The sequence below is a fragment of the Lontra canadensis genome, unplaced genomic scaffold (genome assembly GCF_010015895.1).
Source record: "Lontra canadensis isolate GAN:19392208 unplaced genomic scaffold, GSC_riverotter_1.0 scaffold147, whole genome shotgun sequence".
NCBI classification, from domain to species: Eukaryota; Metazoa; Chordata; class Mammalia; order Carnivora; family Mustelidae; genus Lontra; species Lontra canadensis.
The window spans coordinates 1,441,699-1,465,450 of NW_022631141.1; the positions used below are offsets into that span (position 1 = coordinate 1,441,699).

At 44.5% G+C, this 23,752-nt stretch overlaps 1 protein-coding gene across 1 annotated transcript in view; it reads left to right on the top strand.

Annotated features, from left to right (window-relative positions):
* The window catches only part of DYNC2H1 (dynein cytoplasmic 2 heavy chain 1), a 274,850-nt gene that overhangs the window by 245,812 nt on the left and 5,286 nt on the right, over nt 1-23,752 (top strand). The window contains exon 89 of the mRNA XM_032844099.1: nt 1,709-1,825. Coding sequence (XP_032699990.1) covers nt 1,709-1,825 — 117 coding nt within the window. The remainder of the gene's footprint in view (nt 1-1,708; nt 1,826-23,752) is intronic.

Genomic DNA, 23,752 nt, shown 5'->3' on the forward strand with positions numbered 1-23,752 from the left:
GGATGTCTTTTGGGGGCTCAGAGGTGCCGACGACTGAAACAAGGCTTGGCCTGTGCCTTCTCAGCTGGCCGCTGCCCGCTAGCAGAGAGCAGTGATGCGCCTCTGTCTCGGGAGCCACCTGTTACAAGGTCAAGTTGGGGCTCTCTGAGCGAGAACTGTGTCTGCACATTCCCAGACAGACCAATTCAGCTTGGAACCTAGAGACGTTCTGGCACTGAAATTGGCAGGTACTCTCGGAATTTTAACACTTTGTCAAGGCCACCACGCTTTGTCAACTCTCAAAGTGGCCCGAGAGTCATCACGTCAGTGCCGGAGTAGAAAGAGTATTAAACTTAGGTCCTCCGTGATTCTGCTTTTCTATCAGTGCTCTCACTAACAAACAGGGTGTCTGTCTTTTCTGTGGTACAGCAATCTTGCTGTAAAATTAGCTCTTCAGAATTACTGGTCCAGGCGTACCCCACCGTGCCCTCCTCACCTCCACGGTCCCTCAGACCCGCTCCCAGCTACATTCTGGTAGGCCTCTCTGGACTTTAAAGGCTAGAGCACTTCCATTAGCATTTGATAAAACCTGAAAGTACTCGGTAATGTTTATAAGATCATTCCGTATTCGGGCATCTGGACGGCTCAGGTGGGTAAGTGTCAGACTCTTGGTTTCGGCACAGGTCATGATCTGGGCGTCCTGGGATTGAGCCCCACGTCGGGCTCCGTGCTCTGTGTGGAGTCTGCTTGGGATTCTCCCACTGCCCCTGCCCTGTCTGGGGATGCTCACTCACTCTCTCTCAAATAAAACCTTTAAAGAGAAGAGATTATTCTGTATTTTCTATCAAGTTTGCATTATGAGCCTTCAGATGTGGCTCTGAACGCACAGGACTGGCTTGACCTCTGCTGCCTTTGGATAAGCTCCAGGTAGATTAACAGTGCAGAGACTGAAAGGATGAACACTTTAAAGAAGAAACATGAAACTAATGTTATCTAAATAGTTGTATTTTTATTTTCATAATTCCCTAAATGTACACAAAGGTTAGTGCAGAGAAAGAGAAAGAGAAAAGAGAAGAACTCTTCATTACTCTCCCAGCTCTGCAAGGCACGGGTGTTTTGCCTTCAACTTTCCGAGCTTTATTCTTTTCTTCAAAAAATGATATCAGGGGCACCTGGGTGGCTCAGTGGGTTAAAGCCTCTGCCTTCAGCTCAGGTCATGATCCCAGGGTCCTTCCTCTTCTCTCTCTCTCTCTCTCTCTCTCCTCTCTGCCTGCCTCTCTGCCTACTTGGATCTCTGTCAAATAAATGAATGAATGAATGAATGAATGAATGATAGATATCAGAACCCCAAGCAAGGGGCACCTTTAAAGGTCTCCTTTAATTACACTTTTCTCTCACCCTCTTGGAGAAAGACTAACTTTTGGTCATGTTCCATCATATTTATATTTCAATTAACCTAACATCAACAAACCTGCAGTTGTAACTAAATACATTTTAAGCAGTTGTTTCTGAACTACCTGCTAAATAGAGAGGCAGAAGTCCTGTGAACACTGGCCCCGGTCTTCACCTTCTTTATTCTCCGATTAGATACCGTCATCTTTGTTTTCAGAATACGTGGCGTCCGGAGTCAGGAAAGCACGTGTGGCCTCGCGGCGTTCGCTAGCGCACAGTGGCTCCTGACGTGTCCGACTGCCTGTGGATTTCAGTGGTTTGCTTGTTTCCCCGACAGATGGGCGGCCTGCTGCTGGAAGGCTGCAGTTTTGACGGGAGCCGGCTCTCGGAACATGACCACGACTCTCCCAGCGTGTGTCCCGTTCTCCCGTGCTGTGTGGGCTGGATTCCCCAGGTAACCCCACTCCGCCATTGGGATGAGATAGTCTCAGCCTTGGCATTTTTTGTTTGCTTTCTGATGTCACCTGCGTTTGAACAAATTTAGAGTCAAAATATCGTATCCTTTATGATTCTTAAAATGTATTGGGCATTTAAAAAATCTTTGTTTTGTTATGGAAAGAATAGCATTATAGTTTCTGATTTCTAAGTAATGTATATCCTGCTAAGGAAAAAAGCCTCTATTGATAATCTGGATTACCATACAGTATGTTCTTTATTTCCCAAGTCAGCCACGCAGACATTGAGTGTCGACAGGTTAAGACACATCTGATTCCTAGCAGGCTCTGTCCCTGTGCTGTGATTAGGCAGGGGAAGAAATACTGTGGTTGACACATAACGTTACATGAGTTTCAGGTGAACAACAGCGCTGTGGTGCTCACCACAAGTGGGGCCACCGTCTGTCCCCCGACAACACCGTCCCAGTACCACGGACCATATGCCCTGGGCTGCGCCGTTCACCCCCACGACTCATTCTGCAACTGGAAGGTGGCACCGCGCACTCCCTCACCCCCTCTGCCCATCCCCCCAACCCCCACACCCTCCGGCGACCACTGGATTGTTTTCTGTATTTGGGGTCTGTTTCTGCATTGTTGATTGGTTCATTTGGTTTGTTCCTTAGCTTAGGTTCCACGTAGAGATGAACCCACATGGTCTTTCTCTGACTTATTTCACTCGGCATAACACCCTCTCCGTTTATCCATCTTGTCCCGAGTAGCAGGCTCGCTCTCCGTGGCCATGTGTATGTGGACGACATGCGTGTGCGTGTCCGCGCCGTCCGTCCATGTGCCGCGCGCTGTCCGCCCGGCGGCCGTCCGTGAGTGCGCGCGTCCTGGCTGTCGTAAGGAACGCCGCCGTCAACAGAGGGATGCGGGTGTCTTTTCGAGTTCGTGCTTTTATGTTTCTGGGGTAAATACACAGGAGTGCGATCAGGGAGTGGTTCGGGTATTCCCACTTTCACTTTGTAGGCAGCCTCGCTGCGGTCTCCGCAGTGCCTGCACCCATTTGCGTTCCCAGCAAAGTGCACGAAGGTTCCTTTTTCTCCGCATCTTCACCAACACTTGTTGTTTCTTGTCCTCTTGATTCTGGCCATCCTGACAGGTGTGAGGTTTCAGGTCTGGACGTGAGTCTTTGATACGCGCGTCTGATGGGGGCGCTGTTGAGCATCTTTCCTGTCTGTCTCCGTCTGTGTCTTTTCTTGGAAAAATGTCTGCCCAGATCCTCTGCCTCTTGTTTTAATCAGATTATTTGCTTTGGGGGTTGAGTCATAGAAGTTCTTGGATATTCTGGACATTAGTTCTTATCAGATGTGTCATTGCACAGATCTCCTTTCATGCAGTACGTTACCGTTCTGTTTTGTTGATAGTTTCCTTTGCTGTGCAGAAGCTTTTAATGTTGGTGTCGTCCCACTGGTTTGTTTTTGCGTTTGTTTCCCTCACCTCGGGAGGTGGATCTGAAAATGTGTTGCTGAGAGCTTCCTGCCTGTGTTTGCTTCTGGGAGTTATATGCTGTCAGGTCTCACGTTTAACACTTTAATCTATTTTAAGTTTATTCTGCGAATGGTGTAAGAAAATGGTCAATTTCATTCTTCTGTAGGTAGCTGTCCAGTTTTCCCGACACCACTTATTCAAAAGATGATCATTTTTTACTTGTGTATTCCTGTGTCCTTTTCCATAGATTAACTGACCACATGAGCGTGGGTTTGTTTCTGGGCTTGCTTTTCTGTTCTCTTGATCTGTGTCTCACACTGTTCTGATGACCACAGCTTTGTCGTAGATCTCGAACCCTGGGATGGTGGTACCTACAGCTTTGTCCTTCTAACATTGCTTTGGCTGTTTAGGGTCTTTTGTGGGTACCTAAAAATTTTAGGATTATTTGTGTTAGTTCTATGAAGAATGCTGTGGGTATTTTGATAGAGGTTGCCGTGATTCTGCACGTTGCTCTGAATAGCGTGGACATTTTAACAGTATGAACTTTCCTAACCCGTGAGTCTGGTGTGTCTTTACATTCGTGTTGTCTTGAATTTCTTTCATCAGAGCTTAATGGGCTTTAGATCACTCAGGTTTCACCTCCCTGATTAAGATTTTTCTTAGACTTTTTTTTTTTCATTTTGGTGCAATTATAAATGGAATTTTTTCCTAAGTTTCTCAGCTACTTTGTTATTAGTGTGTAAAAATGCAACAGGCTTCTGTATATTCATTTTGTATCCTGCAGCTTCACTGAATTCATTTGTTTTAATGTTTTTTTTGTTTGTTTGTTTTTGTGGAGTCTGTAGGGTTCCTACCTCTGCTATCATATCATCTGCCAACATCGACACTTTTACCTCTTTACTGGCTTGGATGGCATTTGTTTCTCTGGTGTGATTGTTGTGGTTAGGACTGGCGGTGTCACTTTGAATAAATGCGGCAGGAGTGCACCTCTTGTCCCTGATCTTAGAGGGAAAGCTCTGTTTCTCACCACTGAGTATGGTGTTAGCTGTGGGTTTGTCCTACAAGGCCTTTATTATGTTGACATACGTTCCTTCTAAATCCCTTTTTTTAATCAGGAGTCTTTATCAGGAGTGGATGTTGAATTTTTTTCTTCTTTTTCTGCATCTACTGAGATGATCGTGTGCTTTTTGGCCTCCATTTTGTTACCGTGGTGTATGACACTGCATGATCTGCAGATCGTCAAACCATCCTCGCGTCCCCAGAATGAATCTCTCTTGGTCATGGTGAGTGACCATTATGTATTTTTGAATGTCCTTTACTAATATTTTGTTGAGGATTTCTGCATCTGTATTCTTTGGGGATACTGGCCTGTAGTTCTCTGTTTTTGTAGTGTCTTTGTCTGATTTTTCTGTCAGGATAACTGGTTTGAATTTGGAAGCTTCCCTTCCTCTTTGATTTCTTTGGGATAGTTTGGGGAGGATGTTAAATCTTATTTAAATGTTTGGTAGACCGCAGGCCCGGGAGTTTTTGTTTGTTCGGAGTCTTACGATTACGATTCACTTTCAGTATTCGTACTCAGTCTGCTCAGATGTTCGACTACTTGATTCATTCTGGGAAGGTCTGATGTTTCCAGGACTCTCTCCATTTCTTCTAGATTGTCCAGTGTGTTAGAATAGTTTTTCGTACTACTGTCATATAGTCCTTTGTATTTCTAAGGTGTCGGCCGTTCCTCGTTTCACGGGTGATGGTGTATAATCTCTCTCTCTTTCTCTCTCGCTCTCTCTGAGTCCAGCTAAAGGTAAATCAGAGAACCAGCTCTTAGTTTCGCTGATTTCTATTTTTTTTCTAGTTTCATATTTCACAAACTTCTACACTCATCTTTACTTTTTTCTTCTGTCTACTAACTTAGAGCTTTGTTCTTTTGTTACAGTTCCTTTAGGTGTGAGGTTAGATTAATTTGAGGTTTTTCTAGTTTCTGAGGTCGGTCTGCATCACTGTAAATCGCCCTCCTTTAGAATTGCTTTGTCTGTGTAGATGTTTTCAGATTGTTGTTTTGTAATTTCCATTTGTCTCTGTGAGTTTTTTATTCCTTTTAGGTTTCTTCATTGACCCATTAGTAGCATGTGGTTTAGCTCCCACCTGTTTGTGTTTTGTTCACGTTTTTTCTGATAATTTCTAGTTTCATATCTTTGTGGTCAGAAAAGAAGCTTGATAGGATTTCAGTCTTCAGTATATTTAGACTTGTTCTGTGGACTAACCAGGCATCTCGTCTACAGAAAATCCCGTGCCCCACACAGAAATGGGTTTTTGGTTTTCTGCCTGGATGATCTCTGTGGATGTAAGGGGTGTGTTAAAATCCCCGATTATTACTGTATTATCTCTGTTAACATTTGCATTTAGGTGTTCAAATGTTGGGTGCATAGATACTCACGACCATTACTTGCCCTTGCTGGATCCTGTTATCACCGTGCAGCACCTTCTTTGTCTTGCTACGACCTTTGCTTTAACATCTGTTTTGTCTGACATACGTGTTGTTACCTCAGGAGTGTTTTCTACTACCATCTTCATGGCTTGTCTTTCTCCAACTCTTCATGTTCAGGGTGTAGGTGTCTCGGGGTCTGGAGTGGGTCCCCCCACAGGTAGCACAGAGGTGGGTCTTCTTTTGTATCCATTCATTCTCCCGATGTCTGTTGACTGGCACATTTGGACCATTTACAGTTAAAGGAATTATTGGTAAGAATTTATTGCCATTTTGTTGATCATTTTCTGGTTGTAGTTCTTCCTTGTTTCTTTCATCTTCTCTTGCTCTATCTCCTGGTAACAGAGGACTTTGTACAGCATTAGATTTGACTTTCCCTTTAATTTTTGTGTTTCTCTTGTACATTTGTTTTGAGTTACTGTGAGGTTCCTATATAGGATCCTAAGGTCTCGTGAAGTCTGAACACATTCTAAAAGAACTTCATTTTTACTCAGCCCTGTACACACCTTCATACTAGCTTTTTTACATCACTGCTCTCCACTTGTCACTACATATTTGCTGTTACTGATGAAATTTTTTCATTCATAATTTTGTCTGATTATGGTATTTCCTTTTTCCCTTGAAAAAGTCCTTTTAATATTTATTTTAAAGCTAGTTTAATAGTGATCAGCTCCTTTAAGGTCTGTCTGGTAAACTCTCTCTCCCCTTCAGTTCTGAAAGGTAAACTCGTGGTGTGGAGGACTCTTGGTTCTAGATTTTTCCCTTCATCACTTAGAATGTATCTTGTGCCTCCAGGGTGGCCTCCAGCCTTTGGGGTTTCCCTGTGTGTAACTAGGTTGCTTCTCTTTTGCTGCTTTGAAAATTCTGTCTTTATATAAACTTTCAACATTTTACTGTTTTGTTTCATGCCGTAGCTCTCTGTGGATTCATCTTGTCTGGAGCTCTCTGTGCGTCCTGAGTCCGGATGTTACAAGGGTCTCAGAGGAGAGAGGGAAAGGGGCAGAAAGCTTACTGAAGAGTAGCTCTAAACTTCCTCGCCCTTGGAATGCCCATGTTGCCCAGGAGATCCCTTACCCTGATTTTCTGAACGTCCTTTCTTTTTCCTGGTTGGCTTGGGTGTTTCCTGTTTCCCTGTCTTCCAGGCACTTGACCCGTTCTTCCGCGTCCTCTCATCTGTTGACTCCCGCTGTCCTTTTCATTGGTTATCGTATTCCTCGGTTCTGATTGGTTCTTCTTCTAGTTTCTCTTTGTCGAAGCTCATCTACTCTCCTCTCTAGTCCGGTAGGCATCTCTGTGACCATTACTTCGCTTATCTCCATTCTAGTTGGTTCTTGAGGTTTTCATCGCCTTCTTTCATTGGGAGCATAGTCTTCTGTTTCCTCGTCTCGCTTGACTTTGTGTGTTCCCATCAGTTAGGCAGACGGTAAATTCTTCCAAACTGGGTCTTAGGGGTGGTCATCCCCTGTGTAGACGGTGGGGCTGGCTGGCTGGAGTGGTGGCTGGGAAGTCTGGGACCCTCTGTGCTGGGGCTGCCCAGTCACTAATGTGGACAAAGGCAGGGGCCATCCCAGCACAGCTCACCCAGAGGGCGCCCGGGTGGTGCAGGAGCAGCTGGGGTAGCGTGGGCAATCTCTCCTGGGCTGTGCTGCAACAAGTCACCTGCGGTGTGTGTGGGGTGGAGGGGTCTGCCCCTCTGTCAACATGGTGCTGGAGCTCCGGTGACCACAGACTAGAGGTGTCCCCGTGTGTGTCAGACTGGTGGGCTAGTGTCCCAAGGCTCACTACTGTGACTATGGACTGTGTTCCTGCCGTGATGTCAGGGCCTCTCCCACCCACAGAGGGTTCCAGTAGCCCCTCGCCGTGTGGCAGACATTCTCAGGCTAGATCTTTCATATTCCAGTTGCTCTTTTAAACTGCTGCTGTTCCTCTGTGACCCCGTGTGTCCGGAGCTGCAATGGGCGGTGGGCCTGGGGCTTGCTGAGGCAGGGGCTGGTGTGGCCCCTGGACCCTACCCTCCCTGCTGTCAAGGTGGAGGGAACCTAAACCATGGTCTCCCAGCCTCCTGACATGGAGAGAGCTCCAGCAGGTGCCCCCTGGTTGGCAGGAGTCCAGGCCTGGTTTCTTTCCATTCCAGCTGACCTTTCAAACTGCGGCACTTTTCTTGTGCCCCTGGCAGAGGAATCTGCTCATGGCCCCTCAGTACTGTCCCTCCCCGCTGTGCTTCCCTGTGTTACCTGGTTCTGCACCACATCCTCCCTCGGGTCTGGCTGCCGTGTCCGGTCCACGCTCAGCTCCGTTGGGGGAGCTGCTCTCCAGAGAGCTTCTGTGCAGTGTCCCTTGCGGACATGAGGTCAGCGTCCTCTTCCATCACCATCGTGGACGCAGTACAAGAGGGAAGAAAAGAGCCTTAACAAAATCTTATTTCATTACCATTTCCCCCCTTTAAAGCCCTCAGTTACTGAAAAACTTTGGAACTTGGGAGACATTCGCCTTTAAAACAATTGTAGATGAAGTACATGACTTTAAACACAATTTTAAAATCTTAAGTATGAATATCTGTGAATAGACTTTGAAGTTTTATTCTCTATGTGATGTAACATCTATTTCTATACTGCTTACTAGAAGAAAAAGTAGTGCATTGAGTTTTCTAGTAATTATAAATTCCTTTAGAAAACATAAAAAGCAACAGAGTAACTAATTAGGCTCTAGTAATAATTGGCAGTCATGGCTCTGAGACCTAAAAGTGTATCCCCTTCCGCTTCCTGTCAGCTTCATTGTCTCCAGGATTTAGGAAAGGGAGTAGTTAATATTTACTCCAATCAGTCTTTTAACAGGTATGTGAACAAAACTGAAAAATTGCATATAGAAGTTAAGGTTGGAGTTTGGTTAGGGTTTTTAAGCATAACACATAAGTTGTATATGCTCACAGAGGTTAATTCGGTTAGGTCCAAATTAAGTGTTAATTCTCTGGAAAGCAAAATTAAAAGCATATAATGAACTAAATGGAGAAAAAAGTAGGACATGTATGGAGGAGTCCAGCAACACAATCAGAGCACGGAGAGTAAGTGGGTAGTGACAACGCAGAAGAAAATGGCCTGAAGGACTCGCACACAGTTGGCCAGAAACCGAACGCAAATCAGGAACGTAGCGTTAGGGCCCATGCCGGTCTGTCGCCCAGTTGTTCACAAAGCAACGTGATGTTACAAGACTCAGAGTTATGGCTCCATGATATCGTACTTGATCACTTCCATCCTATTTTACTTACCTCACTTTACAAACATCTTAATTAGAAAACCAGCTCTGGCACGATGACTTTGTGCACGCATCAGAGAATGGCACAGAGAGCCCGCTCCGCAGAGACCAGCTAGAGAACGGTGCGAGGGACGAGACAAGGTAACGAAGGGACCCCCAGGCTGCGTGTCGCGGCCCGCGGAAACAAAGCTGCAGTTTGGAAAAGTAACGAGAATCTAAAAGGTCCTGCCAGCTGAGAGGGGAGCTGCTGCCCCACACTCTGGGTGAAGTTGGGGGGGGGGGGCGCCACACCGTGCACCTCCCCCATCCGCCTTCACAATGCACAGGGGACCAGAGTCCAAGTGTCAGAGCCAGCTGCTGCCCTCGGTGGGACCCGGGCTCCAAGGCCACGTCATTCTCGGGGTCATACCAAGATCGTGGTGCCAGCACCATGCACACTGAGATGCCCCCGCTCTGCAGTCACTACGTCACCTGTTGTCACACCAAGGGGACAGAGGTGTGTAGTACATACCCCAGAACACTCCAGCACTCCAGCACAGAGCCCTCGGAGACCGCTACCCAGATGCCCCTGCACGGAGCCTGCCAGGACCCCCTGACTGACTGTGCTGGCTCCTGCTGCCCCCTCAGGCAGCCCCAGAGTGAAGCACCACAGAACACCGAGCCCACAGCCCTATCAAGTGAGTCATCCTGTCACCCTGCCCTGAATAGGGAACCCGGGAGCATCACAGCCTGCGCCAGCTTCAACTCTGGGTGCCACACGGACTCTGCCTGAGCTCAGTCTCCAGGAACAACCCCGGCTTGCGACCAGTTCAGTTTGGGCGGCCCTGATGCGGCTTCCCTCACAGAGGACCCCAGGACACCCCCAGCCCACATGCCACTTCGCCTTCAGCTGCTCTTCAGGATGCCCTGCAGCCCCTGCTCTGAAGGCCCCACAACCCCGGCCTGTGCCCGACAAGCCTGCCGCCCGACAAGCCTGCCACTCGCCAGCTCCCGCCAGCAGACACGCTCACAGTCCACGCACAGACAGGCCTAGACGACCACTCTCCTAAGTTCAGCTGTCGCCTAATTCATAGACACACGGAAGGTCCAGCACAATGTGGAGATAGAAGATGATGTTCCAACGCAAAGGAAAAGACATAACCCCACAACGAGAAATAAATCAAACAAGGAAAACAATACATCTGATAAGGGGTTTAAAGTAATGATCATGAAAACACCCACCAGACTAAGGGGAGGCACTCAGTGACAGCGTCGACAGAGACACACTAGAATGAAGCCACAGACCAGAAGATGCAGAAGAAAGGATCGGAGATTTAGAAGACAGGGTGAATGCTGAACAGTAAAAAGGAAAAAGTATTTTTTAAAATGAGGTTGGAAAGTATCATGGACAACATTCAGCAAACAAATCCAGCAAACAAATGTTCATATTATAGGGGTCCCAGAAGGAGAATCATGAGACAAAGGGGCAGAAAACTGATGTGGAGAAATAGTGATGGAAAACTTCCCTAACCTGGGGAAGGAAACACACATCCAGGTCCAGGAAGCACAGAGAGATCCAAACAAGATGAACCTGAGGAGAACCACACTGTAATACATCATAATTAATATGGCAGAAAGTCAAATTCCTGATCTCAAAGGGAAGGCTGTCAGTCTGTCCTCATTGAGAAGGATATTTACTTTTGAGATCAGGAACACGACAAGGATGCCCACTCTCACCACTCTCGTTCAACATAGCATTAGAAGTCCTAGCAACGGCAATCAGACAACAAAAAGAAATAAAAGGTATGCAGACTGGCAAAGAAGTCAAACTCTCTCTTCGCAGACGACATGATACTTTATATGGAAAACCCAAAAGACTCCACCCCCAAACTACTAGAACTCATACAGCAATTCAGTAATGTGGCAGGATACAAAATCAATATACAGAAATAGTTGCTTTCTTATACACTAACAATGAAAATACAGGAAGGGAAATTAGAGAATCAATTCCATTTCCCATAGCACCAAAACCCATAAGATACCCGGGAATAAACCTAACCAAAGAGGTAAAGGATCTGTACTCGAGGAGCTACAGAACACTCATGAAAGAAATTGAAGAGGATGCAAAAAGATGGAAAAGCATTGCATGCTCATGCATCAGAACACTAAATATTGTTAAAATGTCGATACTTCCCAGAGCAATCTATACTTTCACTGCCATCCCAATCAAAATTCCACCGGCATTTTTCAAAGTGCTGGAACAAACAATCCTAAAATTTGTATGGAACCAGAAGAGACCCCAAATTGCCAAGGAAATGTTGAAAAAGAAAAACAAAGCTGGGGGCATCATGTTGCCTGATTTCAAGCTTTACTACAAAGCTGTGATCACCAAGACAGCATGGTACTGGCACAAAAACAGACACATATAGACTGGTAGAACAGAGTAGAGAGCCCAGATAGGGGCTCTATGGTCAAATAATCTTCGACAAAGTGGGAAGAATATCCAGTGAGAAAAAGACAGTCTCTTCAATAAATGGTGCTGGGAAAATTGGGACAGCTATGTGTAGAAGAATGAAACTCAAAAATTCTCTTACACCAGACAAAAAGATAAACTCAAAATGGATTAAAGACCTCAACGCGAGGCAGGAGTCTATCAAAATCCTAGAGGAGAACATAGGCAATAACCTCTTCGACATCGGCCACGGCACCTTCTTTCAGGACATGTCTCCAAGGGCAAAGGAAACAAAAGCAAAAGTGAACTTTTTGGGACTTCAAGATCAAAGCTTCTGCACAGCAAAGGAAACAGTCAACAAAACAAAGAGGCCACCCACGGAATGGGAGAAGATATTTGCAAGTGACCCTACAGACAAATGGCTGATATCCAAGATCTATAAAGAACTCCACAAACTCAACACACACCAAACAGATAATCACGTCAAAAAATGGGCAGAAGACATGAACAGACACTTCTCCAAAGAAGACATAAAAATGGCTAAGAGACATGTGAAACAATGTTCATCATTGTTAGCCATCAGGGAGATTCAAATCAAAACCACATTGAGACACCACCTTGCACCAGTCAGAATGGCCAAAAATCAACAAGACCGTAAACAACAAGTGTTAGAGAGGATATGGAGAAAGGGGAACCCTCTTAAACTGTTGGTGGGAATGCAAGTTGGTGCAGCCACTCTGGAAAACCGTGTGGAGATTCTGTAAGAAATTAAAAATAGAGCTGCCCTATGACCCTACAATTGCACTACTGGGTATTTACCCCAAAGATACAGATGTGGTGAAAAGAAGGGCCATCTGTACCCCAATGTTTATAGCAGCAATGGCCACGGTTGCCCAACTGTGGAAAGAACCAAGATGCCCTTCAACAGATGAATGGATAAGGAAGATGTGGTCCATATATACAATGGAGTATTATGCCTCCATCAGAAAGGATGATTACCCAACTTCTGTATCAACATGGACGGTACTGGAGAAGATTATGCTGAGTGAAATAAGTCAAGCAGAGAGAGTCAATTATCACATGGTTTCACTTATTTGTGGAGCATAAGGAATAACACGGAGGACATTGGGAGATGGAGAGAAGGGTTTCAGGGAAATCAGAGGGGAAGACGAACCATGAGAGACTGTGGAGTCTGAGAAACAAAGGGTTTTGGAGGGGATGGTGGTGGGTATTAAGGAGGGCACAGATTGCACAGTCCACTAGGGTTATATATAAACAGTGAATATTGGAACACTTTATCAAAAACTAACGATGTACTATATGGTAACTAACATAATAAAAAATTAAAAAAAAATGCTGAACACTATATCCTACACCTGATATTAATGTAATACTGTATGTTAACTATACTGTAATTAATATGATATCAAAATTTAGATAAAGGATACACAGTAGTCCAAATTCTTTGGAATGCAGAAATAGCAGTTCTATGATGGAAATAGATGCCCATACCATCTACCTCAGGAAACAAGAAAAATTTCAAATGAATAACTTACTTTGCACCTAAAGGAGCTAGAGAAAGAAGAAACAAAATCCAAAATTAGAAGAAGAAAGGAAATAATAAAAATTGGAGCAGGAATAGATGATATAGAAACTAAAAAACAAAGGAACAAAACAAAACAATCTAACAGATGAGTGAATGAAAAGATGGTTCTTAGAAAGATTAACCAAATGTATTAATCTCTATAAGAGTCATAAAAAGAGAGGGAGATATAGGAGATGCAAGTTCATAAAATCACAAATGACAAAGGAGAAATAACACCACCACAGAAATATACAATTATATGATAATATTGTGAAAATTTACACACCAATGAATTGGACAACCTGGACAAAATAGATAAATTGCTGGAAACACATAACCTACCAAAACTGAAACAGGAAGAAAGTGAAAATCTGAACAGACTGACGACCAGCAAGAAATGGAGTCAGTTATCAGAAGATTTTCAGAAACAAGAGTCCAGGACCAGGTGGTTTCAATGGTGAATTCCACTAAACATTTAAAGAAGAGGAGGAAAGACATCCTAATTCATTCTGAGGCCAGTATCACACAGATACCAAAACCAAACAACGATACTACAAAAAAGAGAGCTACAGGCCAGTATCTCTCATGCCTATGGATGCAGAAATCCTTAACAAGATATTAGCAGACCAAATCCAACACTACATCCTAGAAGTCATTCACCACAATCAAGTGGGATTTATTCCAGGGCTGCGAGGGTGGTTCAGTATTTGCAGATCAATCGGTGTGATCCATCACATCAATAAGAGAAAGGATAAAAAAAAAAAAAAAAGTATTTCAGTAGGTGGAGAGAAAGCATTTGACAAAGGACAACATCCATTTGTGATAAAAACCCTTGACAAGGACTCTCAGAGGGAACAGAGCTCCACATGATGAAGGCCTTGTATGAAAAATTGACAGTGCACCTCATCCTCAGTGGGGAGAAACTGGGAGCTTTCCTCAGGGTCAGCAGCAGGACCACGACATGCACTCTCACCACTGTTATTCGACCTACAACCAGCAGTTCTAGCCTCAGCAGTCAGCCAACAGAAAGAAGCTGAGTGCCCCCGGATGAGGAAGGAATCAGTCGAACCCTCCCGGTTTGCAGGTTCTGACACAAGGCTGTATGTGGGAAACCCGCAAGACTCCACTGAAAGACTACTAGAGTGGGTCCATGGATTCAGTAAACCGCAGGGTACAAAATCAATACACAGAAATCCGTCGCATTTCATCAGGGACCACAACGAGACATCACTGCACGCCTGACAGAATGGCTACGATCAAAACCCTAAGAAACAGCAAGTGTCAGAGAAAGTCCCATGCGCCGTGGGTGGGCCTGTCAGTGGCCACTGTGGGAGACAGTATGGAGACGCCTCAGAAATTACAAACACGGAACTCCCTTGTGACCGAGCAGTCGCACTACTGGACATTTACCCAAAGAAAATGAAAGCACCAACGTGAGAAACATACATGCAACCCTGTGCTCTTCCAGAGGGGTGTGAATAGAGACGTTGTCTCTGTAGACAATGGTGTCACTCAGCCATGAAAAAGGACATGATCCTGCCATTTGTGACAACATGGGTGGACCTAGAGGTGTTCCGCTAGTTTAAATAAGTCAGGGAGAGACAAGTGCCGAATGATCTCATGTAGATGTAGAATCTAACAAATCAAAGATACAAATGAACAAAACCCAGAAACAGATCCAGAAAACACAGAGAGCACTTGGCGGGTTGCCAGAGGGCAGGGGCCTAGGGGAATGGACAGGTTAGGGAATGACAGAAAGTGCAGCACAGGGAACAGAGTCCGGGATACTGTGATAGCGCTGCGTGGGGACATGCAGTGGCCGCGCTTGTCAGCACTACATGTGGTGGACACTCGTGCCCCTACAGCCGTGTCACAGTGTCGATAGAGAAGGCAAGCCCAGACCAGGTCGTTTCCAGCACTCTGGCCAGGGGGAGCCTCGAAGAACTGAGAGCAGGAGCTCGGTTTTCGGAGCTCAGCCTGGTTTTGGAGGATGGGTGGCCCACACAGTGTGAAGCAGTCGCACTGGCCGGTCCCACCGGGCCTGCGGGCGTGCTAGAGTAGCAGGGGGATCTCTGTTTTGCTGAAGAAAGCGCCACATCACCCATTCTGAGTAGTCCCACAGAGACCCTCACCCACAGGTTTTCACGGACCTGCACCCCACTCTTCCCTTAGAGCTGCCATTTGATGGAGTGGTTTGCAAAGCTTGGCTTGAGGAGGTCGACTGTGGGAGGTGGCACCCTGTTCTGACATCCCACAGAAGTCACTCGGCTTCTGTCCCATGTTTCCAGTAAAAATGCTACCTGTTTGTCCCCTTCTGGGACCCCCAGGCCTAGACCCGCGCACAGGCGCCACGGCAGACAGTTCTCATTCAGAATCGGTCCCATCCCTAGGGAAACGAGGATAACAAGGGGTTCCACAAGCCACTCACAAAAACAATCTTTACGTGGTGATAATATTATAATATATAATAATAATTTATAATATTACGTGGTGACAAATGGCGATAATACTTTCATATCAAAGTATCAGAAGACCTATGCCTACAGCTCAGCCTTGTACACACTCTGGTTTAAGAATAGTGACTATGAACACATTTTCTCTGTGACTTTTGTCCCCCAGACACTTAGGATGGATGCGTGTCGTTACTGTTATGTCACTGAAAACGATGTGCCCAGTATCTCTCCTGACGCAGTGTGCATGGTCAGCCGACATTCTTGACCGAGCAGCCCCATTCAGAATACTCATTGCTGGCAAGTGGTTGTTTGCAGTTTCGAGAGATTTCATTTTTCTGGAGTTGCATTGCTAAATTGTGTCACTTTTATGTGCATTAAAACTCTGATTTCCTAATAGCTCCTATTCTTAAAACAAACAAACAAACAAAAAAAACCCCGATGTGTTAGAATAAGTTAGTTGGACTCCGTGCGTAAACTAATGAGAAAAATACAGCAGGGCCACCCGGCCGGCTCCGGTGGAAGAGCTGCAGCTCTTGACCTCAGGGTTATGGGTTCGAGCCCCACACTGGGTGTACAGATTACTTAAAAATAAAATCTTCAAGAAAAAAAGAAAAAGCTAATAAAACATACTCGCCAGATGCATAGAACATAGTCAACCTGTTTTCTGGTGTTTCATTTTGTTATTTTCTTTGGTTTGTTGGCTGTTTGTTGTCACAAGCTGCCTGCTCTGCCAGCTGCCCTCGTAACAGAGCACCCGTGCTCTCCTGAAAGTAACCGTGGAGCACAGTCTTTAGGTGTCAGTATTCATATATGCCAGATTCTTTTTCCAGCTGGCCTATGTCTGGCTGCTTGCCGCTTGCCAACCAGATTACCATGGCGAATGGTAATCTGAGTCTGGGTTTCTGAGTCTCCATTTGTAAAATTCTAGAATGAGTCTAACTTCTCCTCTCAGTCTCATTTCAACTCCAAGAAGTAATCCATCAGTTGAATAAAATTATGTAAGTTCAGTAAACACATTAACCCAAAATGTGAATTGGAAGTACTATGAACTGGTGATATTTTTCTTTAGAAAATCCATAATTTTTAGCTCCAGTCACAGACTCCTCCTAGACAGAGTGTGGCCGATCATTTGCCGCACCCAGATTACAATCCCTGGTACCGTTTCTCTTTAAAGGCTCACAGATCCTCAGAGAGACTGACTTGATTATTGAGACGGGAAATGTACAAGATGACCTTGTAACACATATGAGAAAGCATGAAAGCTACTTAAGATGACTTGAGACATATAAAAAAATAAATAAATAAATACACAGTCAAAAGCCAGTTTGAGAGTTCACCCTGAGCCAAGATGGACAATTTAAGTAGCAGTAAGATAATTACTGCGTTTAACTGAAGCACACCAAGGGTGTTTAAATCCACCAATTCCTAACAGCGCTTTTAACAGAGAGAAGGGAGGTCATTAGGCACCTTTACTACATGCTAAGGATCAAATCTATTTTGAAAGCGCAGAAGAACAGCACCAGATGAACGGCCTCCACACAGCAAGGACAGAGCGACCACGGAGAGAACAGGAGAGACAAAGCCCCATCCCGCCACTGCCATCGGCAACCGGAGGGACAGCCCTGAGGGCCTCTGCGCAGATGCATCCACCCTGGCACCCAGAAACAGAAGCCGTGGTTGGGGCGGCTGCAGTTTCCAGGACCCGGGCCCAGAGTGTGTGCCCGACCACGGGGGCCTGTGGCAATCTTGTGGATTGGGAATGGAGTAGGCAGGTACCACTAGTTATGTTCCCCTCCATCCCGATGGTACAGATGGCCCAGGACCTGGGCACCCTGGCCTGCTGGCTGCTTCAGGCACGTGGCCCACGCCAGCCCCAGACACCCCTGAGGCACCGGAAAAAGGGCAGTTTAATGAGAACAGCTGGAACAGAGCCAGCCCTGGAAGAGTTGCAGGGGCACCGTCTGAGGTCACAAGGACAGGTGACCCCCTCACCTTGCTGGCATAGACGGGAGCCGGGCATGGAGGCCCTGGCCAGCCAGCTGCCTCAGAGTCCGAGGACTTAGCAGATAGACACAGAACACTGCATTAAAAATCAGCATAGAACACATTTTCACTCCAAATGCCCATGGAACGTTCTCCAAGATGGATCACATGTTAGGCCATAAAATAAGTCTCAAGAAATTAAACAATGAAGTCATGCCAAGCATCTTTTCTGACCACAAGGTTATGAAACTAGAAATAATTTATAAGTTAAAAAAAAAAAAAACTGGGTAAAATGAGCATGTGGAGGCTGAACAGCTCGCTACTTAGTAACCAGTGGGTCCCAAAGAACCAAAAAGGAATCAGAGAATGCCCAGAGCTGTAAGAAAATGAAGACACGATATTCCAGAATCTTGGGCCGGCAGCGAAAGCAGTCTCAGAGGGAGGTTCATCGAGATACAGACCTGCCTTTCGAAAAGGAAGAAAATTGCAAACAACCTAACCCTACATCTAAGGGAACTAGAAAAAGCTCAAAGTTAGTAGAAGGAAGAAAATAATAAAGATACAGTGGATATAAATGAAATAGATACTTGAAAAAGTGAAACAGTAGAAAAGATCAATGAAACCTAGAGTTGGTTCCTTGAAAGATAAAGTGATTTATTTAGCCAGATTTACCAAGAAAGAAAGAAAAAAAAGGCTCAAATCTGGAACGAAACTGAAGTAACAACCAATAGCACAGAAATACAAAGGATTTTAAGATACTCAAAAAAATGACATGCCAGAAAATTGGACCTAGAAGTAAGTCCTAGAAGTAGAACCTATAAGTAGAAAATATGACCAGACCTGTTAATAGTAGTGAAATTGAATTGGCAATCTAGCAACTCCCAGCAAGATAAAGCCCAGGACCAGGGGTACTAGGGTGGCTCAGTGGGTTAAGCATCTGCCTTCAGTTCAGGTCATGATCCCAGGATCCTGGGATCAAGTCCTGCTTTGGGCTCCCTGCTTTGGGCTCCCTGCTCAGTGGGAGTCTGCTTCTCCCTCTCCCACTCCCCCTTCTTGTGTGCTCACATACACTCTCTCTCTCCTGTCAAATAAATAAAATCTTTAAAAAAAAGAAAAAGTCCAGGACCAGATGGCTTCATGCGTGAATTCTACCAAACATTTAAGGAAAAGTTAACACCTATTTTCCTGAAATTATTCCAAAAAATAGAAGAGGAAGGAAGCTTCGAAATTATTTCTACAAGGTCATCATTACCCTGATACCAAAATCAGATAAATCACTACAAAAAAAAAAAAAAAGAAAGAGAACTGTAGGCCAGTATCTCCAATGAACATAGACATTAAAATCCTCAACAAAATTATTAACAGACCAAATTGAACAATCCATTAAAAGGATCATTCACCATAATCGAGTGGGATTTAACTCAGGAATGCAAGGGTTCCCCATTCCCACATCAGTCAGTGGGATAGATCACATTAACAAAATGAAAAAGATATGAACCGGGCACCTGGGTGGCTCAGTGGGTTAAAGCCTCTGCCTTCGGCTCAGGTCATGATCCCAGGGTCCTGGGATCGAGCCCCGCATCGGGCTCTCTGCTCAGCAGGGAACCTGCTTCCTCCTCTCTCTCTGCCTGCTTCTCAGCCTACTTGTGATCTCTGTCTGTCAAATAAATAAATAAAATTGTTTTTAAAAAAATGAAAAGAAAGATATGAACCATAAGATCATCTGAACAGATGCAAAAAAATCATTTGACGAAAAGTAAACATCCATTCACGATGAAAACACTCAATAGTATGTTTACAAGGAACACACCTCAACATAATGAAGGCCATAAATGATAAACCCACAGCTAACATCATACTCGATGGTGGGAACAAGACAAGTCCACTTTTGCCACTTGCATACAGCATGGGAAGTCTTAGCCACAGTGATCAGACAAGAAATAAAAGGCATCCAAAATTGGTAAAGAAGTAAAACTAACTATTGGCAAATGACATGATACTATATGTACAAAATCCTAAAACTCCACCAAAAAAATTATTAGAAGTAATAAATGGATGCAGTAAAGTTGCAGGATACAAAATTAGTATACAGAAAGTTGTTGCATTTCTATGGACTAATAACTAAGTAGCAGAGAAGAAAACAGTCCCATTTACTACTGCACCAAAATGTATAAAATACATAGGAAGAAATGCGCCAGAGGAGGTTAAAGACTTGTCGTCTAAAAACTGTAAAGCACTGAAGAAAGAAATTAAAAACACAGACAAACATAATAATGTACCATGCTTCTGGATTGAAAGCTTGGATATTGTTAAGGTGTCCATAGTACCCCCAAACAATGCAGATTCAATAAAATTCTTACCAAAATACCCCTCATATTTTTCCATAGAACCAAAAATTAAGGCAGAGGATGTGAATAGAAATTTCTTTGAAGAAGACATGCAGATGACCAACAGACACATGGAAAGATGCTCAACGTGACAAATCAGGGAAATACAGATCAAAAGCTTAATGAGAGATGACCTCACAGCCATCAGAATTGCTGGAATCAAAGAGGAGACAATAAGTGTTGGCAAGGATGCAGAGAAAGGGGAAGCCTCTTACACCATTGGTGGGAATGCAAGCCAGGGCAGCCACTCTGGAGAACACTGTAGAGCTCCCTCGTAAAATTAAAAATAGAGCTACCCCATGACCCAGTAATTCCACTACTGGATATTTTCCCAAAGAAAATGAAAACCATAATTAGAAAGATGTGTTTATTGCAACATTACTTAAAATAGCCAAGAAATGTAAGCAATAAGTGTCTATTAATAGATGAGTGGATAAAAAAGAGAAGGTATGTGCACGTGCGCGCACGCACACTTGCGCGCGTGCGCGCGCGCGCGCACACACACACACACGCTGGAATATTATACAGCTGTAATAAAGGATGGGATCCTACCATTTACAACAACCTGGATGAACCTTAAGTGTGTTAGACTAAATGAGGTAAATCTGACAGAGACAGACAGATCCTAGATAATTTTACTTATTTGTGGCATCTAAAAAACAAATGAAGAAACACACACCAAAAAACCAGTCAATATAGAGAACAAATTGATTGTTGCTAGCAGACAGAGGAGGAGGGAGATGGGTAAAATATATAAATGGGGATTAAGAGGCACAAAATTCCAGTTATAAAAGAAAAGTCATGGAGATGAAAAGTGCAGCCAAGGGAATACTGTCAGTAATACTGTAATAATGAAGGCTGGTAACAGTGACCACTTGTGCGCCAAGCACGGAGTGACATCTAGTGAAACCACTAGATCGTGTGCTTGAAACAGACATGACATAATAAAAATTATTTTAATTGTTAAATTTGAAAGAAAATGTTTTAGAAATGTAGAGCAACTGCTCTGGAAGGTCCCATAGAACAGCAAACAATGATTACGGAAATCCTAAAATCCTGTTACTGAACAGGGACGGTTGAGTTGGAGAAGTAGAAACTTCTGCCTCATTTCTGCATAGCACTAAAAGTTATCTTCAAATTGTCTAATTAAGTGAAACAGTAGTAACTTTCTAACACACATAATTTATGTTTGCTGCAGTTTGATGGGATGACCCAATTATTGTGGGATCACCCACGACCCCCGTAACAGCAGAGAGTCTGTTAATGACAGAGAAGCAAAGCCTGGTGACCTCTTACCTCATTTATTAGATATTCCTCCCCGCTTCCCACAGTTCGGGATTCTCAGTAGTGAGCTCTGGTGGGGTTTTCTTCCTGAGCTAACAGATGATTTTCCTGTGCTGAGGCTTCCTGAAGCTGAAAAGGGGGAAAGAAAAATCAGGTAAAGACCAATGCTGCCATCTCCCTTGTGGTGGACACAGACACAGTCCTGCAGCAAGCATCTAGTTGGCTTGTTTGTTTTTTCAGATTTTATTTATTTGAGAGATAGAAAGTGAGAGAGAGAGAGAGGGGGGGAGAGAGAATAAGCAGGGGGAGCAGCAGAGGGAGAGGGAGAAGCAGACTCCCCTCTGAGCAGGGAGCCCGATGTGTGATCCCAGGATCCTGGGATCATGACCTGAGCCAAAAGCAGCCGCGTAACCGACTGAGCCACCCAGGTGCCCCAAGGAGCTAGTTTTGGTAAAGTGGTGACTTAAGAGTATTGATACAAGCATCAGTCTTACCTGTTAAATATGAAGACCTGCATGAAAGTGTGTGATCCTGTTCAGGGTGATCTTTAATACACACATTCGTTAAAACAAGTATTTCACTGAGATTGTTTTTGTGTTCTCCAGAATACACTCTTCCATGCCTAACAAGGGAATTATTGTTAATATTGATTTGTAATAATAGCGAATAAAAGAGCAAAAATATTGTATTTTAAAGAAAATATTTGGGAGGAGGAAGCAAGATGGCGGAGGAGCAGGAAACAAATAACATCGGATCCCAGGAGTTCAGCTAGATAGTTATAAAACCATCCCAAACACCTACAAACTCAACAGAATATAGTAGAGAAGAAGAGCAACAATTCTAGGAACAGAAAATTGACCACTTTCTGGAAGGTGGGACGTGCAGAGAAGGGAATCCGAAGGGACAGGAAGATAGACCGTGGGGGGAGGGGCCGGCTCCCAGCAAGTGGCGGAGCAGCGGAGCACAAAACCAGAACTTTTAATTGGAGTCTGCTTCACGGAGGGACCGCGCTCCAGAGGCCAAGCAGGGGTGAGCCCTCGCAGGGACAGCGTCGTCTCAGGACCCACAGGGTCACAGAAAGATCAGGGGTGTCTGAGTGCAGCAGAGCTGCCAGGTATCGGACCTGGGAAGCCGCCGCATAGACGGAGCCAAGAAGGCCTCTCAGCTCAGGGTTACCTTAAACCGAGGCACAGTTGGGCCTCTACTCTTCGAGCAGGGTCCCCACAAGTGGAAGATCCAGGAGACTCACCTTCCTTCTCCGGGACAAGTGGCACGGAAGCATGGCAGGATATGCAGACTCCAAACGGGGATGTGCACTGGAGACAGAAGTGCTCGGTCACAGGCTGGGTGAGCACTGAGCACGCCGGAGACCAGGGAGACGGGAGGGACTGACTGTATTTCTCCCAGGGCGCACTGAGGAGTGGGGCTCAAGGTCTCGGCTCCTCTGGCCAGAGCCTGGGCGGCCGCCATCTTCATTCCCGTCCTCCATAGCGGTAGGGAAAGCGATCAGGGAACAAAAGCTGCGGAGCGTGAACCTGCGCAGATCACTTAGCCTGGCCCCTGGCTAGGGCGGTGCGATCCCGCTTCAGACAAAGACATGTGAGAATCACGGCAACAGGCCCCTCCCACCAAAGATCATCAAGAACATCCAGCCAAGACCAAGTTCACCGATCAAGGAGAACAGCAGAACTCCAGAGGAGGGGAAAGCAACACACAGAATTTATGGCTTTCCCCCCATGATCCTTTAGTCCTGCAAAGTTAAATTTTTTTAATTTTATTTTTTTCTTATTCGATTTTTTTGACTTTTCCAATTTTCACTTTTAACATTTTTAACTATTTTATCTTATCGATACCTTTTTTAAAAAATCTTTTTAATTTTTCATTGTTATAGTCATATTTTATCCCTTCATTGTATTTAACATTACTTTTGGTATACATATAGGGTTTTTTTCTTTAAAATTTTGGAATATAATTTTTTCTAATCAAGATATACCCTAAATCTAGCTCCAGCCTGATCACATTCTCTCCTTTTTTTCTTTTTCTAACCAACTTCTCTTATTAGTTCCTCTTTTAGAATCTTTTAAAATTTTTATCTTTATGATCATATGCCATCCCTTCATCATGTTTACCCTTATGTTTGTAAATATGTAAGTTTTTCTTTCCTTAAAATTTTGGGAGGTAGTTTCTTCTAGGAGACCAGAATACACCCAAAATGAAGTGGGTGGCTCTGTTCTATTCACCAGTCTAATATATATTTTTTTACTTTTTATTTTTGTTATTTTTCCTCCTTTCTTCTCCCCCTGGTTTCGGGTCTCTTCTGATTTGGTTAGCCTGTATTTTTCTGGGGCCTTTGCCACCCTTTTAGTATTTTACTCTCTCATTCATATATTTTTAGCTGGGTAAAATGACAAGGTGGAAAAACTCACCAAATAAATAAATAAATAAATAAATAAAAGAGCAAGAGGCCGTACTGAAGGCTAGGGACCTAATCAATACGGACATTGGTAATATGTCAGAACTAGAGTTCAGAATGACGATTATCAAGGTGCTAGCTGGGTTCGAAAAAGGCATGGAAGATACCAGAGAAATCCTTTCTGGAGAA